At 45.6% G+C, this 27,891-nt stretch overlaps 1 protein-coding gene across 2 annotated transcripts; it reads left to right on the top strand.

The window, feature by feature from the left end:
* The first annotated feature begins 1,621 nt into the window (after positions 1-1,621).
* On the top strand, positions 1,622-27,045 carry LOC306798253 (XK-related protein 6). 2 transcript variants are annotated; one of them, XM_079298222.1, is made up of 3 exons: positions 1,626-1,812; positions 19,894-20,624; positions 22,134-27,045. In XM_079298222.1, the coding sequence occupies exons 1-3, from the start codon at positions 1,629-1,631 to the stop codon at positions 22,146-22,148; spliced, it is 930 nt and encodes a 309-aa protein (XP_079154348.1). In that variant the 5' UTR covers positions 1,626-1,628; the 3' UTR covers positions 22,149-27,045. The 2 variants fall into 2 exon arrangements, with proteins under 2 accessions (XP_079154347.1, XP_079154348.1); XM_079298221.1 differs by lacking the exon at positions 22,134-27,045 and having other exon boundaries at positions 1,622-1,812; positions 19,894-21,916.
* Positions 27,046-27,891: the final 846 nt, after the last annotated feature.

Below are 27,891 nucleotides of genomic sequence, written 5' to 3'. Positions count from 1 at the left end.
TCTCCCATCCCTGGGTGTAATTCCAAGATCCAGAGGCTGTCCTGGCTCACGTCCTCCCCTCCTGCTCTCCCGGCTGTGCAGTCTCGCCCGAGTGGCAGGGGATGATCTAATCGTTTTGGCCAAACCCCAGCTTGTGCCCAGAGCCTCCAGAAGGTTCATCCCACTGCCCTGCTGGGACAGATGAACAGTCACAGACATTTCCAACGATTGACTGGCTCAGCTTTAGGGTCAGCTTTAGGTGAAATGGTTCCCATCCCAAATTAGGTTACAGCCACTGCTCAGGATGAGAAGGAAACACAATATTAGATTGACAATCCCTGGAAGTGTCCAAGGCTGGGTTGGCCAGGGCTTGGAGCAACCTGGGATAGTGGAAGGTGTCCCTGCCCATGGAAGGGGGTGGAACAAGATGATCATTAAGGTCCCTTCCAACCCAAACCATTCTGGGATTCTGCATTAGAAAGGACCCTGTTAGGGGTGTTTTCTTAAATGCCACGAGTCCTCAGTCAGAGGCAATGGTAGAGCTGTGCCTGTCCATGCATGAGACACCTCCTTATACTCCAACATTTCCCAAAGTCTCAAAGCTGTCATTTTGACCAGTGACAAACTGTGGTCTTTCATATCTGTGGGTCACAGACCTGACACATGTGAAGGCAGTGTCTCATTGCTTCATCTGTGATGAAATAGGGTCAAATCATAGAATCACAGAATATCCCAAGCTTGAAGAGACCAAATTCAAATTCCTGGACAACTTCAAGAATCCCACAATGAGTCTGGTCCAAAAATTTTTTGAGCTCCTATGTCTGTGAGAGAAGCTCCTTCCCAGAGTGCTGAAGGGGTTTAGATGGTCTATCAAGCCACTTCCAAATGCTAGAACCAATATTTTTCATGTGGGTTCTTTTCTTGTGATGAAAATTAGGTGAGGGAGCTGTTTCCTTGTGCTTCAAAAACATTTCTTACTTCCAGGCTTCACACTTGGGTGGTATCAGTTAGTTTTCCCAGCTTTGCAACACCAAATGCACTTCATCCTATGGTTTTGTTCTCAGGGTAGCAACCAGGTTAAGGTTGGGTTGATTGTGGACACTGCTGAAAGCTCGTGGAAAAATCCAACTGGGATTTTTCCCAGGTTGTTGACTTTCTCAGATGCAGCTCAGATCTTTCCCAGGCTGGAGACTTTTCTCAGAGGCAAACAAGAGAAAAAAGAATGAAAGACACAAATTAAACACCTAGTGTTAACCACAAAGCCATGTGAGTTTTGCAAGAAGCATGTTTTCAAAGAAGTGTTGCCTTCTTAGACCAATGAGTCTTTTCTATTTTGTTTTGCACGATCTATCTTATATAAGTGCGATGGCTTTTCAATAAATTGCTTCTTTTCACTGCTTTGAAGAAGTTGTGTGTGTGTGTTTTGCTGCATTATTCGCTGTTCTTAATCAGACAGCGACACTTGATGATCTTGGAGGTCTTTTCCAACATTTTAGTCAGATTCTAAAATCCTCCTCAGACCTGACAGGAGGGAGTGGAACAAGTGTGCAAACCCCGCTGTCTCCTTCCCCCCTACAAACAGATTCTGCTGCACTCCAGCACCTCACTCCCAGCTTTTCCCTCCTGTTCCCTACAGGTATATCCGAACTATGTACCTGGGGATCCAGAGCCAGAGGCGGAAGGAACACCAGCGGCGTTTCTACTGGGCTATGATGTACGAATATGCAGACGTAAACATGCTGCGCCTCCTGGAAACCTTCCTCGAGAGCGCCCCTCAACTGGTGCTACAGCTCTGCATAATGATCCAAAAGAACCGTGCAGAAACATTACCATGTAAGTGGCTCCCCCCTTCCCCACCTTTCCAGCCTCTCCCCTCTGAGCCCGGTGCTCAGCAGCTGATGGATGCGTTGCTCATTTTGGGACAAAGCTCTGCTGCGTTCGTTGGGTAAAAGTTCTGCTCCTTCCTCTGAGGACAAAAAAAAATGCCAGTGTTGAGGAAAAGAGGGGATTCAGCTCTTCCACGCCCAGTCCAGGCTAAAGGAATAATGGTGTTGTCAGGAGGAGGCAAGCAAAATTGCCTATGCAATTCTCTGATGGTGTTAAGTGCAAAAAAAAAAGTGTATGTTGAGGGGGTGTTTAACAGCTAAATGCTGTAGGATCTTTTCTGATGAGTGCCCAGGAATTAAGGTCTTGTCATTGGTACCATGGTTCTCACCAAGCCCAGGAAAAGAAAAGGGGAAAGCAGTGGAGGGGACTGTGTAGGGCTAGTGGTGTAGTGGACGTTTAATTGCAAAGGCAGACAGATCAGATGAGGCTTGGAAGCCACCACAGGGAGTGTTTTGCCAATTCTGGTGCCTGCCACTGCTGTGATGTGCTGAGCACGGGGCATCTGTCCCTTGCTGAGAGGGACATGGCCCTGTCCCTGGCTGAGTAGCTCTCCCAACCCATGGCCATGCTGGGGGTGACCAGCCTGAGGGACAATCATCCTTTCCAGGGACCAACAGTGGAGCTGCTGAGTTATTCATGCACCACGGGTGACATTCAGCTTCCCAAAGACAGCCTGGTAGGGACCTGTCATTTCTGAGTTTTTGGAGCTGAGGTGGGAACTGAAATTGGAATTTGCTTTGGGGTTAAATTTTGCTGGTTTTGCCAAGGTCACCACTATCTACAGCATCAAGGAAGGCCAGCCGCTCTCCCTTTCCTTTTCATTTCTAGCATGTCCATCACACTTGTTTATAGAAGCCTTCCTCCTCCTATTTATGCAGTCTTTTCTTGAAACCTCTCATCACGAGCTCTCCAGGCCTCCAAAGTGCTGACATGATGAATATGCCTTTCTACAACTCCTGCTAGAACAGCTCACATGTGCCAGCCCCCTTTCCCTGCTGCTTCCAGCTCTATTAACCCGACTGAAAACACAGAAATCGCAGCCCAGCAGGTTCACCAGGGCGCTCTGCACATTGTCAGGTGAACTTTGTTGCCCTCCATGGGAGTATAATCCCCCCAAGGCTTTCAAACCCGTGCCTCTTCCACTTTGCTTAATCCACTGGAGGAGCTGCATCATTTTTCCAGCATCCCCCTCCCTCCCTTTGCAGTTCCTCTGCTCCTCCAGCGCGCAGAGCCAGCTGCGCTCTCTTCCAAGGCAGCGCACGTCCCCTCCTGCCTCTGCCAGCCCTGGAGGGCTCTTTGCTTGCCACGCTCCAGCAGCCCAGCCCTGGATGGTCCCCAGTGCATCCTCTGCCTGCATCCCTCCCCTCCTGTGCTGATGGATGCTCCTCGATCCGCTGCGAGGTTTCCTAAAGCTCCTCCGTGCCCGTTCAGTGCTTCTCTCTTCCTCCTCTTCCTTCTCCGTAATTATACAAAAAAAAAAAAAAAAAAAAAAAAAAAAAAGCTGAGAGGAGCTGTTGTGAAAGGGAGCATCACAGATTTCGCTGAAAGCAGAGGGAGGTGGGTGCTGTCAGGAAGGCAGTGTGTTTAAAAATCAAATCGAGTCTCTCCCGGCTCATCGAGGCTGTGGGAGCGTGGCTCGTCACAGGAAGGGGCCAGTTCTGCCTTTAAACAGCATCCCTGAGGGATGCACACTGGGAAAACAGCCCAGGGAAGGGTTTAAAACACAGGTACAGCCCCTGCTGATGTGTCCAGACTCCAGCTGCCTCCACACGTTCCCCACAGACTCTTCTGGATTCATTCAGTGCCAGACGAGGTCAGTTCACCATTTCCTGGGGCTTGCATCCCTCCTCCAAGCCCCAGCCCTGCCTGCTCTTTAGATTGTAATGCCAAGACCAGGCTCCACTTTTCCCCAAATAGGTCAGCTTCTATTTAAGGAGCTTTAGAAAGGGAGTTATTGGAATGGCTATCAGGAGGTTTTGCTTTTGTCTCCTAATTCCTGTGTTGAGAGAGCTGTTGAGGAAAGAAGAGTGAACATGAAGAGTGAACTCAGACCCAGAGCATCTCCTCCAAAGCATTTCTGCCACACAGCATGGAGGTAGAAAGGGCTGATCTTGGAAGGATGAGTAGAAAGGGATACAGCCAGGAAAATTCTTTATTTCCTGGGTTTCAGTCTATTAGGTGGGTGGAAGAAAGAAAAACCTCATCATGCCTTGCAATTTGTCCATGCACCTGTGTGAGAGGATTGGGTGGGATGTGTGTCTGCTGTTCCTTCAGCACTCAAAGAATGGAGCAGTTTCACTCAAAAGTGAGAATGCCCAGCAGCAGAAGTGCTGGAGCTGGAATTCGAGGTCAAGACTCAAGCTTGGGACAAAAGCCCTGGGATTTCATGAGGGTCAGGATTCATTCCTCCATCACATTCCCAGCACAAGGCAGAGCAGGTCCCAGCTTAGCTGCTCTTATCTGAGAAACAACAGAAAAGAGCACTGAGAGCAAAGAGGTGAGAACTCCATTTATTCCATCAGGGGTGCAGTGGAAGGTGAATGTTGAGAGTCTGAGCTGGAATTCTTTGCTTGGTGGAGCAGATGGAACAGCACCAGCTCCTGAATATCATACAGAATGAGCTGGTGCTGGTGAGCAAACCCTCTGTGAAGGATTCATCTGCTGCAGCCACAGCTGGATGGGCCCAAAACAGAGTCAGGAGAAGGTGAGGGATAAAGGATGGATCCAACACATGGAATAGCTCATGTCCAAAGCAGCTGAAGGAGCTGGGATGAGATGCTCAGCCCCCAGCAGCAGCTTTTGGGGAATCTGATGCTTTTAGATATCAGGGTGAGGCTGAAGAAAGGGCAGGGATGCTGGAGAGGGTGCAGCACTGTCCCTCAGTCACCCTAACTGTGTCTGAGGTTTGGGAGAGGGTAAAAGGAGAAGATAAAAGGGTGTCCATCTCTCAGACTCCTGGGCAATAATGACCAGAGGACTTCCCCTGCTTTAAACTACGTATTTGCAGGGGAAAACACAACATTAACAACAGAAAAAGCTCAGCAGCCCAGATCTTCATTCCATAATCACTCCCAGCAGATAATCCACCTCATTCCTTACAGAACAAACCATCCTTAACCCCCTTCACCCCAGAGAAGTGCTGATCAAACCAGCTTAAAGGAGACACCCAGCCTCTAGGCAGGCAGGGAGGTGAGAGGCATTCCAGTTTTTATGGCATAAATCTCCTCTTAAAGAGGTTTGCTTCCACTTAACTTATTTTTCTTTTTTTTTAATGTGGCTTCTTTAAAGCTTAATGAGATTTAGCAGAAGCCCCAGCATCCTTTACACAAAGATTCCTGCATTTTCAGCACAGGGTCTCTCCCTCCAAAAAAAAGCCACATTTCTCCACAGATGCTGTGTCCACCTCCTCCATGACCCTACAGTTGACCTGAAAGAGATTTGCAGCATAAGCCTTCCTTTTGCAAAGTCCTGCTCCAGGATTTTGGGAGGTGTTTGCACTCTCCACAGCCCTCAAAAGGAGGCTGAAGATGCTCATGTGTTTAAGGAAAAGCAACATTAACTTATGGGGTTTGGGAGGTTGCTTTATTTTAAGCAGAGTGGTACAAATTAGATATTAAAATGGATTTCAGACATCTCAGTTACAGATGTGTGCTGGCTGCAGAGTTACCCTGGTGGAGTTTGCAAATCATGTTGTCCCTTCCAAAGCAAAATCCTTTTTTTTTTTTCATCAAGTTCTTCCTCATCTGTACCATTTCTGGGGACCATTTATCATTATTTATGATTCCTTTTTGCAGGGGCAAACTAAAGATGATTTTCCCTGTCACTTAGTTTAGCAGACTCAATGGGTAAACTGAGTTAGAAAGGGAACTTCAGCCTGTAGGCCTCCAAAAATATGATTTTCAAGTGACATCAACACTAGCCTGAACATAACTGAGGAGACCAAAATCCCCAGGTCTCCAGTGAAAGTGGAAAAAAGACTCATGAGATTTGAAATTTCATCCTTTTCACCTCTTGCAGGGGCACTAAAAGTTAATGCAAGACCCTTCATGCTGCCAACAATGTTCAAACAGGAATCCAAACCCCCAAACCCAATCTCTGTGACCTCACAAAATTGTCCCCATTTATGCAGACTGCCATAACCTCATAAATAAACCAGGTTTCATTCTACACAGGCAGCAGATCCCATGGGCATCATGGCAAAATTCAATATTCCATCTGCAGATTCTGTGTGGGAAAGCAGAAATCCTCTTCTTGACTGGTGCGTCTTTCCTGAGATCCACCAAAAGAATTTCACAGCATGACTAAAGAAATCTTTGCCTCATAAAGTCCTCAGCAACAAGAGGTGGGGTGGGGACATGATCTACCAGAGCCACACTCTGGGCTTTGGCTCAGGTTCTGAGACAGATCATGAGGAAAGAGATGCTAAAACTTTGCCCGAAGGCAGAAATTCTTTTTCCTTTTTTTCTCATGTCATTCCTTGGGGATTAAAAGAAGTGGGAGACATCCATCACTTGGTTTCACAGGGAGAAACAGGAAAGCAGTTGCTCATTGCCATGGGAAAGGGATCCCACCATTCATGTGCTTGCTGGGCAGGGATGATTGGGGATCATCTGCCCTGAAAAATGTCCTGATTCCACCACAGTTTCCCTTTAAATGTTCACCAGCAGCCCAAGTGTAGAAGGTGGTCAGGAAGGTTGTGACAGATGAGGAGATCTCTATAAGCCAGGTCTTGAAACTTGTGGTTTATTGCACAAGGAGTGGGTATAAAGAGCCCTGCTGGGAGCTGCCAGCCACAGCTCAGAGCAGGGCAGAGAGAGAATGGGGATAGTTAGAGTTCTAAGAGGTAAGAGAGGGAAGTAAGAGAGCAAAGTAAGAGAGAGATTTTCTCATTTACAATACAATAAATCTTGATGTTGGATATTCTAATTTCCACTAACCAATCTAATACAAGATACAAATCCTATAGCATTTACATACAGCCTATAAGAATGATTACATTATCATAACGTGTTATAGTGTAAACCCTAAAAACAACTCTTTGAACCCCTTCTGCCAAGCTAGCAGGGTCTTAAATGACCTTTGGACCATTGTTCTATCAAGAGGGGATTACTTTTGGCTGGCCATCCTATTGTCTTCTAGTTATTTAGTAACTGAGGTTTGGTATCTCAAAGATGGCTTTCATTTCAATCTCCCTTATGGTTTCCATATTCTCAAAATCTTGTGCTAGGCAATCATATTTATAAGGTTTTCCTGATTCATCCTTCCCAACACCCAAGGAGGCCCAGCTAGCTCTGAACTCATCAGCAGCTCTCCTGGGAGGCCACTCATATGACTGCAGAGCTGTGCCAGGCTGGGGCATATGGCTCTGCTCCTGCCTTCCCACCAGAGCCGGATGGGAGGCAGAGATTTGGTGCCCTGCTGGAAACGAGCTGCTGGTCCCCAGCCAGCTCCCAGCAGCATCAAAAAGCCATCTCCACAGTTGGCAGTGGCCCTGAGGACACCTTGCTCTGGCATGCTGAGAGCAGGACAAGCCTCAGGCACGCTGGCATGGGACAGCTTGTCCCATCATCAGCCTCATTGTCCCAGCGCCGTGGGATGCAGGACCCTTCTGAGCCAGGGACATTTTTTTTTTTTTTTTTCATATTTTCCATGAGATTTGGAGCCAGCCCAAAGAGAGAGACGTCATGCCTTCTCCCATCCCCACCTGCAGCTTCTCTGTCCACCACCTTGCCATGTCTCTGGCTCTTATTTTGGGAGAGCTGCTAAAAGCCCGTCTGTTCCGTGCCACGTGTCACATCACACACAGGACACAGCACAGCCAGGAAAGATGAGTCACCATTCACGGGACAGAGCTGGCTGGGGGCCAGTGCTGCCAATTTTAGGCTTTGTCAGACTGTGGTAATCACTGGGAAGGGGTTACATCATCAGAGCACTACACCAGCATTAGCTCATGCTGTTCCCAGGAGCTGGGGGCCAGCCACGAAAATGAGGCATGCAGAGAGGTTTGGGTTCTTGTCAAGCAGACTCCAGGCAGGAAATTCAGGCTTCTTAGAGTGATTCCATGCTGCAGGCTCTCTGGAAATATACCTCTCATAGGGAGTTTAGGATTAGAGCATAGGAAAAGGTGCTGCTGGTTAGTGAAATATGTGGGGATTCTGTTCTTTTTAGCTACAGATTGTTCTAATGCAGGATTCTTGTCAGGCATCTAGGAGAGCACGGATAAAAAGGGAGCACATAGGCTCTGGGATGTGCAAAAATCCATGGAAAAGGATTTTGCTGGGCAAGGACTTCCCTGTGCTTCTACCCCTTGTGGAGGTGGAGCAGTTCAGATTGATGCCACTCAAAATCATTGAGTTTTGAAGGAAAGAATTCTCTCACTTCTGAAACTATTTATCGTTTTTTTAATGATTAGCTTGGGGTGACAGTTCTGTGTCTGGGCATGCAGCAAAATTACTGAGTCAGTAGAAATTCCCTGGAATGACTTTTGTCCTTTGTTGGCATTTGACCATCTTCATGCTCTCAGTGCCCTCAGAACAACCATGTTGTCACACAGAGGGTCACTTGTGGGGGACAGCCACCAGGCACAGGACCCCCTGTCTGATACACATCAAAGTGCCAAAAATATTTGCAAAAGGCAAAAGGACCCAGGAGATAATGCAGGATGAGCATGCCTTAATGTGTGGACACCAAATTCTGACCTGCTACCTATCACATAGGTCTTTGTAGAGTGTACAAAATGTGGGAAGCAGAGGGAAAAAAAAAAGTTTCCTGCTGTTATCCTTGGAAATCAGTGTCCCTGGTGCCTTCAGCACCCCTCTGTGAGACAGCACCAGCTGCACCACATCCATTTTTGCCACTTTGTCACTCCCCCTCACAGGAACACTGTGCCAGACTCGCCTCACTGATGCCAGCCTTGTGTACTCTCCAGGAATGCTGAGATGCTCCTTCTTTTCCAGAGACCAGTCCCCTCTGCTGGGGTGATGCTGAGGCATTTCCACCAAAGGCCCTGCACAACACCTGAGGTTTATAAACCATTATATATATAACCAAAGTCACAAAGTGTGCACTGCTGGCACATCTCTGGATGCACACCTCTTCCTTTGGCCAGTGAGTGTGATCCAAACTGGGTACTATCCTCTTTCCCATCAGGTCAAAATCATTCCCAGAAAAATTATTTCCCTAATTGCCTGCAGGCTTTCTGTGTCCAGGCCAAGCCCTGTACCAGAGGAGGTTTGCAGGATCCCTGTTTGGTCCCAAGGAACATCCCTTGGACCTGTGTTTTTAGCAAGAAGCTCCCTCACAAAGCCCTGTCAGGAGAAGTTGTTTTCTGGAGACAAATCTGTGGGGTGTCATCCCTGCTGATAAACCAAAACACATCAGAACATGAGCACAGCCACCAGATCTTGTTCAGCCTCTGCTTCAATTATCAGCACAGCCCTTGGCACATTTTTAGCTCCCGGCAGCCAACACCAACCCAAACAATTCCCATGCTTGGCAAGAGGGATGAATTCCCAAGAACAATTCCCACCAAGCACTCTGGGCCACCCTGTTTCAGAACTTAGCAGTCAACAGAATTAGGCTTGGCTTAGTTGCTGATTTCTGGGCACAGGGTCCAAATCTGCCCCAGATCTGTGCTAAGGGAAAAGGGATTCTCGTGGTTGCTCTCCCAAGCAGAGAGCAGAACTCCTTGGGCTTTCCTTTCCAGCACTGAGGTGCTGCTCCCCTCTTTTTCAGAGTATTTGAACCCTCATTTGCAGGATTACAACATCCTTTCAGCTTGTGCTAGGCAGGTTTACGTATTTCCCAATGGCTTTGGTCCTCATGTGAGTTAAAACAGAAAAAAAAGGAGTGACAGGATAGAGGTGCTGTAAGAGATGTCAGATTGCAGTGTTAAAATGCACATATATTGTGCATGTTTGTGGAGTCCTGTTGTTTCATGCCAATCCTCCCTAGTCAGAACACAGAAATGGGTGGGGAAAGATTTTATGCTAAAAGGAGCCATGTGTTGTTTTTCTTAGCAAAAATGGGGGGTTTTTTTCATCATTTCAGTGCATTCCAGTAGTGCCTTAAAATGTGTTTCTCTTCTAAGGGCTCCTAATAGTAGAGTTCAAATATCATTAGGTCTGGGAAATCTCAGTATACAAGGCTCCTTATGGTAATTTCAGGATTCAAACTGGAAGCAGCTCTGCTGGATTTGATGCATTCAAAAGTCTGAGCAAAGAATTGGCCACTAGAAATTTTAACTAAAGTGTCCTTCACAAAGAACCAGCTGTTGAATGTGAAATGTGATTTTTTCTCCAAGACTAACCCCTCTTGGATTTTGCCATCATACTCTTACCAGTTGAAGTAACCACATTTGGGGTGGGAGTTTTGTGTGTGTTGCTCTAGAAGGACTATTTTAATTAGCAAAGGGACAAAAATCTAAGTTATCATCAGGAAAAGGCAATGAAAGTTTCTAGAGATGGTTGTGCTCCTGTCAGGTTGAGCCAGGTTTGTGTGACTGCCTTTCTTCTCCAGTTCCATTCTGAGACAGCACTTAAAGGCTTCAGATTAAAGGGGATTTAACTCCAAAGTCTTTATAATTACAGTGATGACTGTGCAGAGGGCACCTCGGCCTGAAAAGAGTGGCAATTCATGCAGCTTTTGACAAAAATAGACACCAAGAGCAGCTCTCATGCTCTATTTCCAAACAAGCTAATCTGTGCCCGGGAAATCCTGGCTGCTGCTTTCCCAGCACATTCCTAATGCAGAATTAACCCAGGTGATTGGTGCCTGGAGGGATTTAGACCAAGCTCAGAGCAGATCATCTCTCCTTCATGTCTTTGGGTCTTTAGAAGGCAGAGATGCACAGGGCTGTTGGTTCTGAGTGTTTCTAGCAGCTTCAGGGCCATCCCTGCCCATCTCAGAGTCAGGGGTTTGTGGGGTTGCACTGGGAAAAGGTGAATTTGGGTGTGGTGGGAAGATCCTGGAGAGATTCTGGCACTTGAGCCCTTGCTGCTGTAATGTGGGTTACTGGTGCACATGAACCCCAATCTAAGTGATAACAGCAGCTCCTCTAATTGCAAACACCATTCATGCAGCCCCACTCTGACTCTGGACACACCATCAGTAAGATTAATAGGAATTCTGATTCCAAAAATCACCCTCAAAGTAGCATCTGCTGAAGTGGGGGTTCTTCCAGTGAGAAAAAAAAAAAAAAAAATCTGCTTTTGCTGAAACAAAAACAGTGAATTCTTTCTACTCCATTTTCTTAACATTTAAAGGAAGCTTCAAAATGGAAGAGCCATTTCCAACTAATTGGTGCTGTGTTATAAAAATTTTTATATCAGTTATACCACAACAATAAGAGCTTCAAAAGTAAGACTATGTGTGTCTCTCTGTTTGACTCCAGCTCCTTTAGACTGAGTCAAATCACCAAACTCACTCCAAATTCCTGAATGGAATTCTCAGATACCTGCCATGCATTGCTCCCCCATGTCATGCATTGAGTTTGTGTGTTTTCATTTTTTGAACTCTGGTGTCTGGGTGGAGTTATTCAGATGAGGCTGCTCTGCAGAGGACAGGATTTGTCTCTAGTTCTAGCAATGGACTCACACTGCTATTTTCCTCTAGCATAATTTTGGAAGCATAGCTGAGACCAGATTCCTGAAAGGATTACCCCATCCTGCTAAAATAACATTTTTTTCTGGCAGAAAGTTGTCCCTACATCTGTATTACACTTCACCTAAGCTCCACCTGCCCTGCCTGGGCTCCCCAGACCCAGCAGCACCTGGACTCATTTACTCTGCCCAGCCTAGAAAATCTGATAATATGAGAAACTTCATCTCCAGGCATTGAGGAGTTGAGCCAAAGGTCTTCCACATTATTTTTAACATGATGAAAAGGATTATATGGCCATGGTTGTGATAAACAGAGGACTGTGATCAGATTTTGTCTGTACCTGTAACACAAACAGTGTTGGAGCCCAAGCACTGGCACTCAGGTGATTGTGCTAAATTGGTCTCTGGTACAGTTTTTGCTGCCAGCCCTTTCCCAAAGCTTTCCCAAGCATGAGAAAACATATTCACATATTCCAGGAACCATTCCCATCGGGCAGATTGGATACAACTCCTGAGGGATTTTAACAGGATGGCAGATTCTGCCAGCTGGGCTCAGGGTCAACAAATAATCCTGTTTCTCATTTGGGGTTCAGATACCACCACCAGGTTCTCTTCCCATGTGTCCTTGTCCTCTTTGCTGGTTTTTATGAGCCAGTCTGTGGTGACAATTCACCACACAGGATCAAAGACCCCACTTAGCCAAGTGAGCTGAGGCTTGTTTGTTTGTAAAGATTTCCCCTAAGTGCTGCCAGAATGTTGCAGCTCTGGAAAAAGTGTCAGCAGCTTCTTTCCCTATATAAATAGGTAAAACCTGAGACACCTGCAGCCAGCATCCTGGGAAAGGGGCAAGGCTGTTGTGGAAAGCAAATAGTGGATTTTCTCAATGATCTAACAGAGGGATGTTGTTGACTCTGTCTGGCTGTTCTAGGATGTCCTCTGGCTGACCATGCACCCTTCTCACATCAGGAGGGTGTTGAGGGTTTGTTTTGCCTTCAGTGGTATAAATTCATATTGTTGTGTCACTTGAACATGCCCACATCATGTTCTTTCAGCTTCTGCTCTGCAGGAGCCACTGTGGGCTATTCTGCTCATCCAGGTTCCAGCAATCCTCCTTTCTCCTCTCTTCACCTTGCTGAGACTCAGTGCTCCCCTCTGAGCTGGTTACCACTGTTACCCACTATTCATGTTACCATGTTCTTCTTTGGTTATTTCAGTTTGAACCCCTGAAGTTTGAACTCTGGAATTCAGTTTGAATCCCTGGAAGTGTTCAGGGCCAGGCTGGCTGGAATCTGAGCAGCCTGGGAGAGTGGAAGAGGTCTCTACCCATGGTAGGGGTTGGGATGAGATGAGCTTTAAGGACTTTTCCCTTTTAAATCATTCACCAGGAAGAGTCATTGGAGAGACAGAGGCATTTCCAGACAACTCATCCCATGTCTCAGACATTCTTGGTGTGAAATAAACACTGAGGCATGTGATGGACAGAGCATCTTCACACAGGGACTTTTAGAACACAGAGAAAGCTTTGCCAATCCTGATGTGGTGGCCAAAATTTGGAACAGGAGACTGACACTTCACTGAAGTTATTTGAGGACAATCCCAAACAGAGGGTGGATTATCCCTGGCTGGTATCCAGGAGGAGATACAAGACTCCATGGCTGCAGGGTTGGAGCTGGTTTGGAGCTCACAGAGGACATGAATAGGAGGAGACACAGCAGAAGCAGCTGAGATAATGAGAGCACAGATCAGAGGAGTGGCTGGTCCCTCTTCCTGCAGCAGGGAGAAGGGCACTGGGCACAGCTGGAAGGCAGAGGGATGGAAGGGGAGGAAAGGAAACACAATCCCTGGTGACCCCTTGGGTGCTTCCTCAAGACAGTGGAGGGATTTAGCTTTTCTGGGGTCACCAAGGACATCTGATTGAGCAGAGGAAAAGGGGTTAGGAAGCAGCATTTCAGGATATGAGCCAGCCTTTAACTCTTGAGGGCTGGGAGGGCAACTCTCCATGTGAGTGAGGTTTTGTGGCATGGATTTTCTCAGAGCAGAAGGTTTGGGAGCACAGCTGTGCCTCTGGTCTAATGTGGAAGAGCTCTCCTTGTGCCAGCTTGGGCATGGAATATCCTGTACAGAAACTCAACACAAGCCTGGTGTGGGACTCCAGTGGGATTTGGTGGTAGAAGGTTTTCTTGTTGTCCAGACCTCCTGTCCCTGAAAGGAGACAGATTTGTTTCCTGCCTTTCCCAGTCATCAGCAGTTTTCTATTTTGTATGGAATGGTGATGCTGTGTCCAGGTGAGCTGGATCCTGGAGAATGGGGATGTGACACCCCTTGGAGGAAGGTCCCAGAGGATCTCCACAGCAAAGAAGCAGGTGCTGAGGATGTGAAACTCACCCCTTGCCTAATGAAACCAAAATATTTTCTGTGAGAAAAGAGCAAAGGACAGGACACTGATGTGATATCTCTTCCCAGTTTCCCCAGTGTCAAGATCTGGATTTTCATCCCTGGTAATTCCAGCTCTTAGTAGAGCTCAGAGGTGTCACACAAATGTGAGGAGGTCATTCCTGGGCCAGACTTTTGTACCATGTTCACAAAAGGTGGAATAATTCTCTGCCATAAATAATAATGTGGAATAAATCTGCCATACTGGACTGGTGGTACACTGGAAAAGCTGTTGAAGGAAGTGTCCCAAAATCCAGTGAGGAAAATGAATGGCTAAATGATCTGTGCAGCCCTTTGCTATTTATATACTGGCAATGTTCCATATTTTTCCATGTTCAAAGAGACAAATAAAGAGGGAAAATAAAGGAAAAAAGACACAAGTCATTCCCTCCTCTGATGGAGAAGAATAAAGAAAGATCAAGCATCAAAATCCATCAGGAAACGATGAAAATCAGACCTGGGGTCTGATTCTGACCCCTTTTACTCTGACAAAAACAAATTAAATCAGATTAAAAAATAAGGGAGAGTGACTTTCAGGCTCTGTTGTTACAAAATCAGGATCTGGCTCGATCTCTTTTGTGTATAAACTAATTTTCACTCTGTGTGCATCAAAATGAAAGCCTGCTCCTCGTCTCCTACAGAGCTTCAGGGAGGAACATGCCACCCAAAGGGGAAAAGAGGATAAGAGGGTTCACAGCACAGGGGCCTGGGCAGCCAGCAAGGGGAGGGATGAGCTGAAATGTGGCACTTGGCATGAAGCAGGAGCTACCTCTGCACAGGGGCTGAGGGGAGGTTTCGTGTCACGTTCGATATTTCCCATCCTGCTCACCCAGGAGAAATGTTGGTATCTTCCCATTTTGTTTTAGTAGAGTCTTAAGGAGAATTAATGTAAAAAAAAAAAAAAAAATAGAGCACTGTTTAGGCATCATTTTCAACCTTAAAGGGACAGGCACCACAGGAAATACTCAGGGAATGTGCTGCAGCAGCTGCATCCAAATTATGGGCAGCCAACAACTGCAGCTGGATTTGTGATCAGAACTGTACCTAGCCCTAGTGAAAATCCTCTTTCCTCAGCTGGACAACACTGAGTAAGGCCAAAATGGATGTATTCATTTTAAATATTCACTTGTGTGTGAGAGAGATTTTTTTCTATTAGACTGGTTGTAAAACCCTGAATAGGCCAGATAGACAGGGAAGGTTTTCCCTGCACTGTTTTTGTTCCTAGGCTTTAAAAGCAACAGTGGCAATTTCAGGGGTGCCATTGCTTTGATTCTTTCATGTGGATGGGTTTTTTCCAAAGAGCCCTTTCACAAATCTGAGATGACCTTTTCTTTTTCTGGACCATGGGTAGGAGCCAGAGGAGGAAAACCAAACCAGGATGAAATTCAGGGTATTCCTGTGAGCTTCAGCACTTTCCCTTGAACTCAGAGTGGTTCAGGCTCCTCTCCTCTGGCATCAGATCACTGTCTGCATTGTACTCCAGTCCACTCATGTTTTCATGATCCAGAGCAACAGCTCTTGTTTCTCTTTCTCAGAGAATCTATTTTTAATTCTAACATTCTCAGAAATTTAGCTTTTATACACCCACCTTATTCCCCACTGCTTTCTCATCTCTCTGTGCCATTTCCTGTTGCAGAGCCTCTGTGCCACACATGTTTATCATTGAAGGGGGGCCTTGAGCTCCCCTGAGAAAGGCAGAATTTTTTTGAGTCTTGGCTGGTGCCATCTGATATGCCCTGAGTGACTTCCTTCCCTCCAGCTCCCAGTTCAGAAATGTTCTTGTCCTCTGTATGCAAGTTTGTCACATCTGCCAGCTCCACGTGGCAGGCTGGAATATCCTAAAGCATCTCAAACATTGCTGGGTTCTCACCTGTGATGGTTGCACTGAGCTTTGATCCTCCTTTGAGCAAAGAGACATCATTTAACCATGGACACCCTGGGGGAGTCTCTACAGCAGGAGCTGAATCCTGTCTGAAATGTCTTGTCAAGTGCACTGTGATGTGAAGGAGAACAATTCCCTGCTTTAGCTTGGATTTTACACGAGATCTTGGGTAAATCCTTCAAATCTTGGTGCTTCATCTGTCAAATGGGACATCACAGAGCTCTACCTCTGTGCTGAAGGGGGTGAGCAGATGTCTCACTGCAAGGACTGCAGGGCTCATTCCTACAGGAATCTGGGGGATTATTTCTTGTGCTGTGTCATTCAAGACACAAGGACTTGACTCCTCAGTGGTGCTGACTTTGGGCTGTGGGTCGCTCATGGCTTCCTGTGGCAGAAAATCCCAGTATATGCCAGACTGACTCATTGTGGGCAGGTTATGGGATCAGCCCCACAGGAGCTGATTTGCTCCTGGCTGGAGAATGCTTACATGGTGGGGATATTCCACTCCCAAGACTGAGAACAGAGTGGGAAGAGTGGGAGTGGGGTTTTTTTGAAGTGACTTCAGTGTTTACTCAACTTCATCCCTTTGGTAAACAAAGCCTGGAAGGGTGTTGAAACCTACTCGTGCTCCATGAAGGTGCATCAGTTACCACGTGCAAGAGTCACAATCAAAATAAAAGTTACTGCTCGTGTGATCCAACTTTTCAGGACTTTTTGTTTTAGTTATAATTGAAGAGATCTCTACAGTTGCTTAGAAATAAGGTCTGGAGAAGGTGGGAGGAAAAATAGGGATGGTTTATCCCAGTGTCTGTGAGAATTGTAAATTGTGTGAAGATGTCACGGGCTGGAAGTCTCAGGGAAAGCTGGGAATGGGAAACTTGTGGTCAAGATGACAAAAGTGCTGTGTCATTTAGGTCTGTATGAATAATTTCTGTGGCAACACAGCAAGAAGTAAGAGTGATGTAAAAGTCTTTACATCACTCCCTGGTTCCTGCTGACATCCACCTACAGATCTCCCCCTTTACACCCAGGTCCAAATCCTTGTTATCACCAAGGTGCCAAAATTCACATTCAACACAACACTTGTGAACTTTTAAACAGCAGAAAAAAAATATGTCAAAATGCCCAGAGATCCTTCACTGCCTCCCTCAGACCTCGGTGCAGATGAAGAGACAATGAGCTGTTCTGTACGGGAGAGACTCATCCCGCCTGACTGCTGCTCCCCTGGCAAGGGATGGACTCAGACACCTTGGGAGCATGAGTCAACCCCTCCCTGTCCCACACACGGATGTCAGGACAGGCTGAATCACTTTCTGGGGGTGTCTGCCTCTGTGTGCTGGCTGGAGGAGATGTTCAGATGACTGTCAGCAGCCCGGGTGCCGTGCGAGTGACTCAACGCACGCACTCGGAGCCAGCTCGCTGCAATCACAGCAAAGGCTGTGATTAGTGCAGGGTTCTGCCCTCAAAACATTAGGTAAAGCCTTTATGTGCAAACTGGGGGATTGTTTTGTGTGTGTTTTACTCCCCTCTCTTTTCTAGAATGAATGAGCCCAACAGAAACATTTTTAATCCAGGGTGACACATCTGTCTCCTGTGGGTTGGTGCTGTTTGAGTTTCCCTGTACAGGTACAGCTAATGCTGTACAAGTTTCTAGTAAAACAGCACTAAAATAAGGCAATAAATGACTTTTTTTTTTCCCCCAGCTAATCATGGAAAGTTTTTGAACTGAATAGCCAAGAGATAGTGCAACAAACAGAACTTGTACACATAACAAACTTTTGTGGCATGACTCATCCTTCCCAAATTGTTAATAAAGTCTATCAAAAATGTAACTCATCTTGTAGATTAAAAACTAATCTAATCTACATCTGCTTGAGTATGAGGCTGTTCATATTTAGAAGTTTCCATCCATTATGGGGAGAGACTGAGGGAGCTGGGCCTGTTCAGGCTGGAGAAGACTGAGAGGGGATCTCAATAACCCATATAAATACCTCCAAGCAGTGTCAGAGGACAGTGCCAGATTCTTTGCAGAGGTTCCCAGTGACAGGATGAGGAGCAGTGGCCATAAAATAAACCACAAGAAGTTCCACCTCTATAAGAAAGAACTTCTTTATACTGAGGGTGGCAGAGCACTGGAACAGCTGCCCATGGAGAGCATGGAGTTCCCTCTCTGGAGACATTCCAAACCCACCTGGATGTGTTCCTGTGCCACCTGCTCCAGGTGACCCCACCTTGGCAGAGTGGTTGGATGATCTCCAGGGCTTCCTTCCAACTCCAATTCTGTGATTCTGTGGTTGGAATTCCCAAGCCCTATGTGCAAGTGTTTCTTAGTGAGGACTTAGAACTCAGGGGAAATGGTGATTTTCTTAAAGCTGGTGGCTTAAAGCTTCCCTCTTGGATAAGGCCACTGCTCTCACTGCTTTGCTATTTGTTGTATTTTAAAATTCAGGCTGAAATTCCAATGCACATTTGAGCCCAAAGACAAGGGATTCAGAGGGGAACTCAAGAGCTGAAGGAAAGGTGCAGTTTTGGTGGACTTTGCAGGCTGTGAGAATTCCAATGAGGGCAGAGTTGGAGTCTGCCATCCTTGCTGGCCTTCTTCTCCATCATCTCTTCTCCAGGTTGGAAGGAGGGAAATCTAACCCTGTCACAGTGTGGAGTGGGCTCCTGAAAACCAAGATAAATTCTTTAGAGTGATGTCTGAGGAGCCAATGGACCTTATCTGCATTTCCATGGAATCCAGGCCCCTGTGAGAAAAGAAAACAGGAGAAAAAGGAATTTAGGTTTTTCAGGCATTTTACCCTTTTAACTCTGAGCAGTTGCAGCAATATGGTGCTTGGATTTTCTCAAAGAAGTCAAAGCCAAGTAAGATCTGGACCTATTGCTGAGTTGCACATCATAGATGGAGGGGCATTTCTCTTTGTTTTGCTTGGAACCATTAGCAGGTTTTCCTCTGGAATTTAAAGGTGATATTCCCAGATAAATCTTTGGCTAAGGCCCAATCCAACCACAGCTAAAAAATTATTGAACTTCCCAAATATGGATTTTGGTCCATCACTTGTTTCCTCACCTGCAGAACAGTTGTTCAGTGAGCAGCAGTGGGGGCAAAGGAATAAGATGCCAGCAGCTCTTTCTTTTCCCAGGAATCTCTCTATTAATTTTTAATGTGATGCTTTGCTCCATGAGTTGTTCAATCTACCCTTGTGATAATCAATGGAATTATATTTTTTAAAGCCTCTCAGGTGTGGTGGGGCCACTATTTTATCTTCTGGAGAATTAAACAAATTGTTTAAGCGTTTGTTGGGATGGAGAATAAGACCTTTGGAATATCATGGGGGGTTCTGCCCATGTCAGGATGCAGGGGGATGTGTTGGGGGACCTCAGTGTGGGCTGTGCCCTCCCTGACATGGATTTGTGCTCCATCCAGGAACCAACTGGAGAAGAGCTATCTCCAGTATAGGTCTTGAGTCTGTCCTGGAAACAAGGCAGGGAATTGGCTGGGGAGATCAGATCCTTTGTTTTGGGACTCTTTTTGAGGGCATTGATGAGTCCTGATGCTCCTTGGATTTATATATTTATCTGCATGGGACAAAAACCTTGTTTTTCCAAAAGGCAAATGCAAATGGAGATTCCTGAGTTAGGCAGAATCAATGGGAATGTTGCTTAAATGAAGGTATTTTAAAATTAAAAAGAATCCATGTAGTTGAAAGGAATACAAGTATCCTGCTCTTGCTGTGGTGCATTCTGAGAGAGATTCTACTCTATAAGAAAGCAACTTGCACACTTGGACCTCAGCATTTAGACAGGATCTGGATTTCAAGCTCTTAGGACGAGCCCAGAGGCTGTTCCCTACAGGAACAGCTGGGGTGGGGTGGCCAATCCAGCAGCTTGGGAAGAGAAGAGCAAGGAGTCAGAGAACTCCTGAATATGGCACCATTTCCAATTCCCACACTGATATCTCTGTATTTCTCTCCTCCAGACTGTAAGGACAACCTGACGTGAGTTGAACCTTCAGGCTCCCAAGCCTGCCCCAGATGCAATAATTTAGTGAGCAGATGATGTTTCCCACCAAAGCTCCTGTCTAACTCAGTGGATCTGTGTGTCTTCCGGCAGGTGTGTCCTCTGTGGCCTCCCTGATGTCCCTGGCTTGGGTGCTAGCCTCCTATCACAAGCTTCTTCGGGACTCTAGGGACGACAAGAAGAGTATGAGCTACAGAGGGGCCCTCATCCATCTCTTCTGGCGCCTCTTCACCATCTCATCCCGAGTTATTTCTTTTGCTCTCTTTGCTTCCATCTTCCAGCTCTACTTTGGGATCTTTGTAGTGGTCCATTGGTGTGCCATGGCTTTCTGGATCATCCATGGTGGGACAGATTTCTGCATGTCTAAGTGGGAGGAGATCCTCTTCAACATGGTGGTAGGGATTGTGTACATTTTCTGCTGGTTTAATGTCAAGGAAGGGCGGACTCGATACCGAATGTTTGCGTATTACACGGTGGTCCTGACGGAGAACGCAGCCTTGACGCTCCTTTGGTATTTTTACAGAGATCCTGACACCACTGACTCCTATGCCGTGCCAGCACTGTGTTGTGTCTTTCTTAGCTTTGCTGCTGGGATAGCTTTGATGCTGTTATATTATGGTGTGCTGCATCCCATGGGGCCAAGAGCTAAGATCTTTGCCAGCTCCTGTTGCGCCGAGCTGCTCTGGGGCATTCCTCTGCCCCCCGATGTTGAGCCCATGGCACCCCAAACCCCTGGGTACCGGGGGGCCCAGGCTACGCCCACCAGAGCGGTCACGGAGCAACAGGAGGAACTCACAGCTGACACTTGTTTGCCCGTTTTCCAGGTGAGAGCAATGGTACCATCTACTCCATCTGGGCGACCCTACCCCCCCGAGGGGCCTCTCATTAAGATTGACATCCCAAGAAAAAGATATCCTGCCTGGGATGCTCATTTTGTAGACAGGAGGTTAAGAAGAACTATCAACATCCTCCAATATGTCACCCCCACAGCTGTAGGTATTAGGTATAGAGATGGACCTCTCTTATATGAGTTGCTACAATATGAATCTTCACTTTAAAGCTCCTTAAAGCAAAAGTAAAAGAGGGGACCTTATTTTTGTTTACGGTAAACACAGATCATGAAACAAACACAAACCTTCAGATAAGCTTTCTTTCTGGTTGCTGTATGTATAAAAAAAAAAAAAGATATTCTCTATGTTTTGTAAGTAAAAACAAAAAGAAAAACTTTTCTTTTGTTTTTTACACACAAGAAACAGTATTTCAACTTCCACACCTAGGATTCACAGGTGGAGAAGGAGGCATCTCCACATCAGTTTTATACCGTACACCAAGTGTAGAACATTATTTATGGGATTGGTGCTGATTGAAAAATAAAAAAAAAAAAAACAAACAAACAAACCTACAACTGCCTTATGCCCTTAGGTGCTGAGTTTCATTAAGTACTGTCACCTTTCTCATGCAAAACTCTTTGATGATTATATGCCAGGAAAAAAAAAAAAAAAACTAAAGAAAAAACAACCATCCAACTGAAATGCAAACCTTAAAATTAAAAAAAAATATTAACAACAACAACAAAAAGAGAGAAACGTATAAAAAACCCAAATCCTGTTGCTCTTATTGGATTTAGCAGTAAACCCCCACTAAAGTCTAAAGATAAGAAAGCAAAGATAAGAAAGCAAAGCCAAGACAACCCCAATGGAGTTTGATTTTTCCAAGAGCTGAAAGACAAAATCAGGTCTGTAAGATAATTTGGCAAGGAATTTATAACACCATTGGGCCAAGCCTTGACCGAGTTGTGTTATAAAGGTGACCCCACCCTGGAACCATTTTCCTCGTGGAAATGGACCCTGTACAAAGGTGGGATTGTGCCAGATCAGTGTAAAAATACAGGATCTGATCTTGTTCCCAACATCTGCTCGTGCTAAAGCCCCACTGTCTCTAGTGGAGCAAATACCAACAGTCTGAGCCCAGAATAAGGCCTGCCATCTTGATTTCTGGAAAATGAGAAATTATCGAAATTATAAACCAAAAACATGATCCGAAAGTACATTTCCACATCTCCAATAATTATTTCAGTAATAATAAAACTCAGCATGGTAGCAAAAAGCGAGTCAATTTAAAGGCACAATACTTGATCGGTGACTGGCAAAATAATTTGACCTACTGTATCATTTTAAGGCTGTGAAAGGCATACATGTATTATTTGTAATCTCGTGTAAGACCTGTCATGTCTCATTCAGTGCGAGCCTTAAAGTGATTGTAAAGCATCCTTCGTTCCATTTTGGGGATTTTTGGGTTTTGATTTTTTGTTTTGTTTCTGTTTTGTTTTTAAGGAAAACAAAACATGAAAAGTCGGGATTAAAAAAAAAAAAATCACAAAAAAACACAAAAACAAACAACAACAAAACAACCAACAAAACTTCTTCAAACGGTAATAACCTGTAAAACTGACTCACGTCTCGAGATGATTTGGTGCTTTGTATTTTCGTTGATGTTGTTGTTGTGATTTAGCTGAGAAAAATTCTTCGACTCGGTTACATGTGGGGAACTGCTGATAAAAACTGTCTCGTGTCACCCTCTACTGTAAGTACATGGCAAGAAACAACAACCAGAGGAAATCCAAGAGCGTAGCGAGAGCGCCGTGGTTTAGCTTAGCCTTCCACCACCAGGAGATGCTGCCACCTCCGAAGCTGGCAAAGCCCAAACGGCCCCGCCGAGGGCTGTGGGGTTGTCTTTGACATTTCCAAATAACCCGCTCGGTGTCTGAACATTCTCATCTCTCTCGGATTCTGTTTCTGTGCTGGAATCTCTTTGGATTTTTTTTTTTTTTCCTTCAAGTTAAATCACCGGGTTTGCGTCTATCCGACACCCTTTTTTTTTCCGTTTTGAGAGTATTGCTCCTTTAAAGGAATATTCCCGTTTCAGGGCATCTTTTCAATCCCACCATCCCTCTGCTTGGGAGGGGAAAAACAACAACAACAAAATGAGATATTTTTAAGTGAATGCTGTAGTATTTTCTGTGTGTAATTGCAATTTTTTATTCCAGAAATACTGTAACTGTCTAGGGTGCAAAACTCCCATGCTGACCTATTCTGAAGAGAAGATCAGCATGGGGGGATATTTTTTAATTATGATTATGATTTCTTTTTTTAATTTCAGGAATCAGTTGGTTTTTTTTAATTATGATAGTATTTAAAGAAACTAGTACCAATTTTATATAACAGTTTAAAGAAGCTGAATGCTTTCTTCGCCTGAATATACCTGAAGAGAAACATTTTTTTCAATCAGTGATCCTTTGCAGTGTTCTGAGAAAACGTTGGGGTTTCTTCAGTTGTTTCATTTTGTTTTGTAAAGGAAACTTTTATCTGGTGTCTGTCCCTTTCAAGGAGGGCAGGACTCCTTCACGCCAAACTATAGACACACGGCAAAGTTTATACAAAGCCAAATTGTCACTGGTACTGTAATTCCCAGTCAAACTCCATTTCAGGCAGATGTTTCTGGGCTCTGATTACAACCAATGTGATGGTCACATTTTCATGCAAAGGGAGGGATTTGGTCTTGTCATCCCCCTATCTAACTCCCCAGACCCTCGTTTGCTGTGCACATAAATGCATATAAATATATATATATATAGACACACACATCAACTGATATATATTTGTGAAAAGCTTTCATTTCCCTTCTCCATTGTCTGTGCCCCACATCCAGTTCCTTCTCAAGTGTCCTACTAACATTTCACCCTTTTTCTCCCCCGATCAGTGTGCTGTCTCCATAAAAAGAGGTAATTTGTGAAGTGAACTCGCTGTCCCCACCTGCTGAGTCCTAAAAACATGGAGGTGCCCATCCTCCAGCTACAGGCCTACATTTCTCCTACCAGAACTTTCTTTTGACTTGCCTTTAATGTTAGTGTAGAGTTGTCTTGATCTAATGCCCCTTGCATGAAGAGCTCTCCTCCTCACACCTGCATTTCTGTGGCAAAAGCATGAGAAAGGAATGGATGGCAAACAGCCCTGCTGCTCCTCAGGGACAAATTTTTCCCAGGAGGTGGCATTCTCATTTTCAAAAGCACCCTAAGAAGGTCCTGCTCCCCAAACTCATCCACCTTGGAAATGTGGTGCTGATCACTGACCCCACCGAACAGCTGGACCCTTCCCACCAGGACAGTGACAACAGAGCCAAGGCACAGCCAGGAGGAGGAGGAGGAGACCCTCCAGTGTTGCCTCTCATGAGCAACTCCAGCCTGCCTTCCCTCAGGAATGGGATCTTACTCCACACCACCACACCAACAGCCGGCGCCTCCGCCCCTGCCAGGAGCGGAGGGGCAAAACACTCTGGAAGTGTCCTTACTTCTCAACACAGTGCTAACTTCTCACAACCAAACCAGCTAAACCAAGGGCTTGACACATCCCTGTTCCAAAGTCCTCCTCCTTCGTGGCTCGTAGTGTGGATAACAACTAAGGCAGGTGCCTCCACTGCGAGTTAAGACTGTTTCATTACTTGCATAAACTTTCTGCCTCTGCTTCTCCTTTCTTTGAATGATAACCCATCAGCATCTTCATTTAGCAAAGGATTTCCAGGGAGAGCCTCTGTCGTCCCTGAAGAACTATTTCTTTTTCCAGGACTTCATTACAGCCTTAACGTAAAGCACGTGCTCTGCCACTACTCCCAACGTGTTCCTGGTGGACAGTTTGGGGTGGTGACTATTTCCTTTTGGGATTACCTGTGATCTTGTTGCCAAACAGCGCCTTTTGCCAAGCCAAAAGCTCAGGGTGGAAAACTACCCCAGCTCTCTATTGGTACTAATCCCAGTGCTGAGTCTCATCCTCTCCTCCTGTTTTATTTTTTTAGCACTTTGTATTTTTGGTGTGCACTTTGCAGGATGGTCAGAGACTTGTTTTGGTTTCACTCTGATTTTCACTCCTCAGTTTTTCCCTGGTACCTTTTTTATACCATATCCCCCCTGCCTACCAGAAGATACTGCATAAGAAGCTCTTCAAACTGCCATGGAGAAAGTTGAGCGTGTACTTATTCACATCAAAAGATTGGTGGGCAACTTCTCTGGCACATTTGTGGTGCTGGATTCACACTGGGATCATCCAAACCAGCCAACTGTGCCATGCCAGGGCAACGCCAAGGCACGAGGGCTCCACCATCCTGACTGTTATTGTTCAAACCTTCCCTGGCATGGTTTTGATCCACTCCAAGGAGCCCTGGGCTCAGGCACAGCTTGCCCAGGCTTTGGCACTGGCCAGAGACTGTCCCCAGTTGGCAGTTTGGATGCAGCTGCTCCATATCAGGGGCGAATGATTTTAGGAGTCAGGATGGGGCCAGTTGGCTTCGTGGCCAGAATGGATCCTGGAAGTGCTCAATTTCCTGATAAAGCTGTAACTCCACAGACCAGGATGCAGGACATGGTGGAGTGCATCAGCTCTGATCTGGCATTTTTTCTGTTTTCTGCCTGAATCAATGGACAAGTTATTTTTCAGTTCACTTTGTTCTTTTTGCTGAGATTGTTTTGCAAACTGAGTCACTTTTATGGCTCAGATGTCAACCCATCCATCCCTCCATCCATGTCAGATGGATGGCATGTTTACTGTGATAGTGTTACACATCCATAGGCAGCTAATTCAGAGACAGGAATCATTCAGACCAGACCAAATCAACGGTGGAAACACAGAATTGCAAGGTCCCTGGCCATGCCCTTGTCATGCTTTGCCACCCACATGAGGCATTTTTCATCTGCAGCAAATCCAACCTGAACTGCAGAAGAGGAGCCAATGGTGAATAATTACCTGTGCAAAGTGCAAGTAAGACGCCCATTTCAACTGTAAATATATATATTATTTTCAGGATTTGGGATTGGAGCATATTGTCTGCTTCACCCCATCCTTTTGTGCACCTGCCAAAAGTCAGCAGACATTTGCATGTATTTTTATTTAAAGCTGACTGGATGAAACAGGGCAAAATTAATTCCAAGCTTTAGTGAATGGTCTGCTAAAACCTGGCTCACGTGAGGAGCATCGCTATTGACTTTTAGAGTGTAATCACCCCGTGCTCTTCAGGTATGTTTGTGTGCACACAAGATTCACTTCACAATTTATCCCACCCCTGCCCCCTGCATGTCACATCTGTCACCTGCAGCATGACTAAACCTCCTGAAGAAAATGTGGTCTGAGGTTAGTCCAGCATGATTTCATTGAAGCTCAGAGGTGCTTTGAAAAGGAAAACTTACTACTGTGCATTTGCAAAACCTTTTAGTGCCTGCTTGCTGGGCAGCTTGGGCAGGAGACAATTTGGAAGCTGCCGGAGTCAGCGGAAAATTGTGGAGACAGGCTTTCCTAGGATTTTTCCTTCTTTAATGGGTTTGCTTTTCTCTGGGTTCTGTTCAGATCAAATGTGGTCCTGCAAAAGAAAACCCACCAGAAAACAAAAACCCAAATAATCATGACAAAATAAGGTCTATGCCAATCCCCTCAGAAGCTGAGGTGGCTGTGTAGGGCGGTAGGGATGATGTGAACTCCGTTGTGGACCCTTTGCTTGCTGGAGCTTGCATGCTGTTCTTTTGGAAGTTGTCTCAAGCCCTGGGGGCTTTGAGGATGGTGCTTTCCCAGGGTTATGATTGCTGGTTTTATTTTTCCTTGGAGCTCAGGTGTATTCTGGTGCAGAGAATCTCAGCCTGGTTTGAACGAGGAGATTTGAGGCTATCCCAAATAGACGTGGGCAAACCTTTCACTGTGTGCAGAACACATTTCCAGACCTTTGGGTACCGCTAGAGATTGTTGCAATCCACTTAATTCTCCATGAGCACGTTCAGAATCGCTTCATTGTTCTGTTGTGTTTGAACTTGGGCATAACGGTGTGGTGACTCTTTCCTGTCGAGGTGTGATGTTAAGAAAGGGAGGAGCTTTCCTGCTGTGCTGGTATTGCCTGTGTTCAACCCTTGCTCCTTACTTGAAGCTCAGGCAGTGGGAGAATGAGGAAAATGGGAAAATGAGATGACAGATCGCTGCATATGTTCCATTGGCTCTTCGCTGATGAGGAGGGAGGCAATTGGTGACTATTAAAATAAATCTGCATAAACCACCTGGATCTCAATATATATTCAGACATGCACAGAACTCAATTGGAAAGTGATGTTGTTGATAAAATAATGTGGATACCATTTCCTGTCGCATATGAAAAACCTAAAAACGAAACAAAACCAAGCCCTGCAAATGGAAAAAAAATTATTTGAGAGCATAAACCTTCCTGTGCCCTCCTCATTCCTTTGGGACACATGCAGCAAGGCAAATGTTTGAAAGCCAGGCACTTTGTAATCCACGGAGTTAATTGGATTTGTGCAATGCTGTGTTTGTCAGATGGTCTCTTACAGAGAGCATAGGAAGTGGCCACGGTCTAAAAGTCATTGCAGATTTTTGGGTGACAGTACTCCTGGGTTTTGACCCCAGCTCTGCCACGAAGTTGCTGTGTAACCTTGGGCAAGTGATTTAACCTTTCTGTGCCTACAGTTTACCCATCTGTACATGGGTATAATAATATTTACCTACCTCACAGGGGTGTTGTGAGGCTTAAGTTAACGCGTGTGAGAGGTGCTGGAAGCACACCGCGAAAATTTCATTCTTGCTGGGTTTGTGCTGTTGTGGGGATGAGCAGTGAAGGGGTGGGTTATAACATGCAGAAGGAAAACCTGCTGGTGCATGTCTAGAGAAAGTGATTTTAAGTCTTTTCTCTCCCCAAAAGCAAGGAACGGAGAAAATTGTTGTGCGCCAACTGGACAGCCTTGCTTTCCTGGTCAAATGTAACGGCACTATTTGCAATATTATTTTCTTACACAACAGGTGACCTTTCCCTTTTCCTTGCTGTTTCTGAAAACTTGAAACTAAAGATGACAAAAGTATTTCTGAACCGAACAGATTACTGATGAATACTTGAATTTCTTTAAAAGTTGCTCTCATCAGCCACGGTTAAATGTGCACTAATCTTTCAGTCATCAGCTTCCATCTGAATACAGTGAAAAATTTGCTCACGCTGTTTTGGAATAGCCTGGACCTTATTTGGGAGGCTGGTATTGCTGAGGACTCTTGTAGGCAT

This window comes from Erithacus rubecula (genome assembly GCF_903797595.1).
Source record: "Erithacus rubecula genome assembly, chromosome: 2".
NCBI classification, from domain to species: domain Eukaryota; kingdom Metazoa; phylum Chordata; class Aves; order Passeriformes; family Muscicapidae; genus Erithacus; species Erithacus rubecula.
Note: the sequence above shows the minus strand (reverse complement) of the source record. Positions and strands in the feature narration are given on the sequence as shown.

Bases quoted from the DNA above. Each gene is read 5' to 3' on its own strand.
- LOC306798253 (XM_079298221.1), top strand. From the start codon at position 1,629: ATGTACCTGGGGATCCAGAGCCAGAGGCGGAAGGAACACCAGCGGCGT. The intron at 1,813-19,893 runs GTAAGTGGCTCC...GTCTTCCGGCAG, and splicing joins CCGTGCAGAAACATTACCAT to GTGTGTCCTCTGTGGCCTCC.